Consider the following 4,704-nt stretch of genomic DNA (forward strand, 5'->3'; position numbering starts at 1 on the left):
TTCCTGCTGGGGCACAGCCTCAGGGTGGCATCTGAGCCGGGCAGCAGGACCAGCTGCCTCACCAGGCCCTGCAGAGAGACGGACAGCTTGTTCAGACCCTGGGGCACTGGGGAGGTGCTAGGACCACTGGATCCCCAGAGGGAGGGGGTCTGGTGTGTGCACTTCCACCAGCAGAGCTTGGAGAGGTAGAGGCTGCGTGATGGTCACTGGGAAGCCTCCTGCGAGTGATGGTGGGGAAATGTACACTGTTTTGAGGTCAATAGCCAAGGAAGGGGTTTCCGTGTGGACTTAGAGTGAAATTGTTCATCCATCTGTCCATCCATCCATCTGCCCATCTGCCCATCTCTTCATCCATTCAACCATCACCCATCCATTATCAGCTGTCCATCCATTCGTCACTCATCCATCCATTTGTCTATTTATCCATCTGCCCAACCATCTGTTTATCCTTTTGTCTATCCATTTATCAATCCATCCATCTATACACCTGTCTATCCACCCACCCCTCCATCTATCCATCCAAGCACTCATTCATAAATATTCAGAGTTCTACAAGGTGTTAGGCAGGGTTCTACACACTGCAGTCATAGCAGAGAACACAGAACCTACCTTCATGCAATGAGGTCCTCCATTACGCCCCAGAGGGAGATAGGCAGTGAGAAAACATACCTGAGAGGGTCAGTGCTACAGAGAAAGATAACACAGGGGAAGGGCTGAGAGGGCTGGGTATGGGCACCATCTTGCCAGGTGGTGGGTGGAGGTGTCGTTGGTGAGAGAGCAGGGACCCAAGGGCACCAGGGAAAAGTGTGCTAGGAGGGAGGGCAAGTGCCAGGCCTTGCAGCAGAGACTCCCTACTCCCGCATGACCCTCTTCCCATCAGCACAGCCCATAACCTGCCAAACCCAAGCACGCAGACAACAGGCCCAGGCACAGCCCCGTGAGCACTGCTGCTGGGAGGGCTGTGCCCATACTCACCGTGAACCGGCCTTTTGCTCTCCTCCTGCTGCCGATGAAGAACCGAGCCCCCTGCACGGACAGGGTGGCTGGGAAGGGCACATCAGCCATTCTGAAAACACCAGAGCATGCATCAAGGCTCCTACTCTGTGTCAGGAGGGCTCTAGACACTGCGGACACAGCAGGAAACAAGGAGTAGCGAGGGTGGATGTGTGCTTGGAAATGGAGAGAGCAAGCCCTACCCGGGAGGTGCACACGTGTGCTGGGGTGTTGTAACACGGCACTGCTGGGCAGTTCCAGCAATAGAGATCTATTCGTACATGGTTCTGAAGGCTAAGGGCTGAAAGTATGGTGCTGGCAAGGCCACACTGTGCAGAAATCTCCAGAGGAGGACCCTTCTTTGACTCCTCCAGTGTCTATTGGCTTTTGGTGTCTTTGGTCTCTGCCCCTTATTCCTGTGACCTTCTCCCTGTGTCTCTATTTCTGTATCGTTGTCCTATAAGGACCCCAGTCATATTTCGATGAACCCCGCCTTGCTCTGGTGTGACCTCATCTTGGTTCGATTATTTCTGCAAAGACCTTGTTGCCAAGTGAGGTCACAGATAGAGGGTGAAGATGACTTTTGGGTCTTTTGCACCAGGACAAGTTTCTTCTGAGAAGTGCATGGTAAGAAGGTACTTAGAGGCCCTTCTCCATCTCCTGAACTTCCAGCAGTTTCCACCTACATGGGGGCCTCCAGCCCACCCACCTTCCACTGGATTCCTGCACTGTCACAGCTTGGGGAGGAGGGACAGATGGCTTCAGAGCAGGGGAGAAGTGCCTTGCTAGTAGTGACCTGTGAGGTGTCAGGAAGAGCTGATCCTCTGGATGGAGGCTGGGTTCTAAAAATTGGGCAAGAAGGTGGGTACCTGGCTGGAGCTTCTGGACAGAAGAGTGAGGTGCATTCAGGGCCCACCTCCCAGTCAAGATGTGAGACAATTGCTCCTTTCAGTCTGTGTTATCTGGGTGCAGCTGGTGCAGTAAGCTCAGCTCCTGACCTGCAGTCCCAGAAGGCACCGTCCTCGGTGCCCAGTGCAGTCTCTTTTGGCTCCAAAGCTCCCTGGTGCCCTGAGTCTCAAGCAGCCTGCAGTGCCCAGGAAGCGCAAGGTCCTTAATTGTCTCATGGCCAAAATGGGCTCTAGCCTCTGGTTCCTCATCTCCTTCAGGTGGGCCACCTGCAGCCTCCCCCACAACAGGGTCATTTATGGCCTGATGGCAGCTGAATCTATCAGGACGCATTTCTCCTTGAGACCCTGGAGGACACGCAGGAGCTGGGGCAGTTGCCATCAGCCAGGCCCTAGTCTTGGGGTGTCCAGCCCCTATTCACTGTGGCTGCTCTTCCTGGAGAAATAAGCATAGTGATGAGCTCCCCCAACTTGGAGAGCCCCATTTCCTAAAACCTCCTCCATGAAGGCCGTTCTTAAAACCATGTGAAGGACCAGCAGAGGGCATGGCAGCTATGCTGCTGAACTCCCACATGGTGAACTGGGTTCAAGGCCCGAACCTGGTGGGCACTGCTGCCCCATCATTCCCAGGTGCTCTAGCAAAACTAGAAGCCAGGTGGCATCTGTATCCAGCGAAACTGACCCTCTCTGTGATGCTGGGAAGCCACTGCTGGTTCAGATGCCTCTGAGCTTGTATATCACCTCTCAGCACAACAGTGAACCTGGCTTTCTGCACCCTGAGAAGTCATTGCCCTTATTAGGGCCCTCATGAATGGTGGGGTATGTTGGAAGATTGGCTGTGATAAAGATGTGCTTCAACTAAGTAGATAAAGGGTAAGGATTCTTTTTATTATGTTTCATAATAAAAAAAAGATGACGATTCTACTATTGAAAATAATATGATAAATAATGACAAATTTAATATAGACTGGATCATTTACAATTAAAAAAGAAGACTGGGGGTCAGCAGATGATGTAGCAGTTATGTCGCTGGACTTCCACACAGCTGTCTGTGATTCAAGTCCTGAACCTGGTGGCTTGAAAATCATGCTGGGCGTGTGTGCGTGCATGTTCTATGCCACGTGCATTTTACTGCACGTGAGAATGGAGGAGAAGGGATTGTGACGTGGCTATTCCCCCTGGGGAGTAATTTCCCACTTTTTCTCTCATTGTCTCTCTCTCTCTCTCTCTAGAGAGCACATGTGCCCTAAGCAAAAACATCTTAATAAAATGGAAGACCGGGGGCCAGCAGGTGTTGGGGATTGGCTCAAGTCCTGGACCCAGTGGTTTGAAAATCATGCTGGGCATGTGTGCATGTATACCTAATATCTCAAGAGGAGAATAGGAGAGAAGGGATCACAACACAGTCATCCCCACTGGGGTGAGAGAGATTTCTCACTCTCTCTCTCTCTGGTGAGCACACATGTCTTATTGGAGAAAAAAAAAAAAAAAAAAAGATGAGCCGGCCTCATCCACAGTGATAGGTTGTGAGGGCTCATTGAGGTACCATCAACCAGCCGAGCTCTGAGGACCCACTGCTACTGGGGCAGCGAACTCTCTGCCAGGCCATAGAAACCAGAGAGGACAAAGATGGGACATGAATTTGGGCTTCCAGATATCCCTGGTGTGTCCAGAACTCCAGGGGATGATTCTACAATCATTTGGAGTGTCTATTAATGACTACTCCCTTGGCCCAGTTAGGAAACTGCCATGTTGGAAGTTACTCACCACCTGGGCCTCAGGCCAGGGTAGTGGGGTGTGGTTTTCCTTGTACCTTTGAGATAACACGACTCTCTAGTGCACATCCCCTTGCCACATCCCCGGGCTGTTTGTAGAGTCTCGGGAGTGCTGTTGTGGTGCATGTATCTATTGTAGTATAAGCCACTGGTTCTTTGCTGAGCTTTGCTGTTTAAGACATGAAGAGACATTAAAAGCTGGATTGTGATGCGAGCACATGGTTCGCGAACGCCTGGGTATGAGCACTGCCCAGCGGGAAAGCCTCTTTCAGCTCACTTTCTGGTAGGCGTCAGCTATCCCCTACTCCTGCCTCCAGTTCTCTCCAGCTCTCAGACTGGTGGCCGCATTGGTGTGACCTGGACACGTGTCTCTTGCTCCGCCCCACTGAGGCCCCTTAGAGGGCAGAGGTGGTGTCTGACCAGTGCCCAGAGCTCTCAGGACCACCTGTCCCAGTGGACAGCTCCTGACCTCTGCCATGGGGCCTGGCTACACTGCACAGTAAAGTCACTGGGAAAGGCGGTCAGGCACGCTCACAGCACCCAGAGTGCCCTGGTACCTACATGTCCACGGGGATGCCGCAGTCCGTGGTCAGGGAAAAGGATCCTTCGGACACAGCCAGGACCAGCGTGTGCCACTGGCCATCCACCAGGGCCGGACTGCGGAAGGGCACGCGCGTCTGCCAGGCGCCGGCAGCGTCCTCGCTGAGAAACAGGAAATGCATCTGGGTGGGCGAGTAGCGCAGTCCGAGCAGCAGCGCGTCGCTCTCCTCCGCCACCACCGTGAGCAGGTACTCGTTCTTCTGTGGAGAGGGGCGGGCCTGAGGCAGGTGCGGAGCTGAGGGGCGGGGCTGACGGCGGGGCCGAGGTGAGGGGCGGGGCTGAGGGGTTAGGATGGGGCTGAATAAGGGGAAGGGGCTAAGATGGAGCGGCAGGGCTGACAGGAGAAAAGGGTGGGGCTCACAGGTGAGGTGTGGGGTTGCCAGGATACGGGCGGAGCTGAGGAAAGAGGGCTGGTGCCAATGGCTAGGGCT

General features: G+C 53.7%; 1 protein-coding gene across 1 annotated transcript in view; it reads right to left on the reverse strand.

Moving 5' to 3' along the window:
* The window catches only part of TSPEAR (thrombospondin type laminin G domain and EAR repeats), a 44,764-nt gene that overhangs the window by 28,614 nt on the left and 11,446 nt on the right, over positions 1-4,704 (reverse strand). Inside the window, exons 4-6 of the mRNA XM_027768664.1 lie at positions 4,235-4,473; positions 2,011-2,175; positions 976-1,066 (exon numbers count right to left, since the gene is read on the reverse strand). Coding sequence (XP_027624465.1) covers positions 976-1,066; positions 2,011-2,175; positions 4,235-4,473 — 495 coding nt within the window. The remainder of the gene's footprint in view (positions 1-975; positions 1,067-2,010; positions 2,176-4,234; positions 4,474-4,704) is intronic.

This window comes from Tupaia chinensis, unplaced genomic scaffold (assembly GCF_000334495.1).
Source record: "Tupaia chinensis unplaced genomic scaffold, TupChi_1.0 Scaffold147038_1, whole genome shotgun sequence".
NCBI lineage: Eukaryota > Metazoa > Chordata > Mammalia > Scandentia > Tupaiidae > Tupaia > Tupaia belangeri.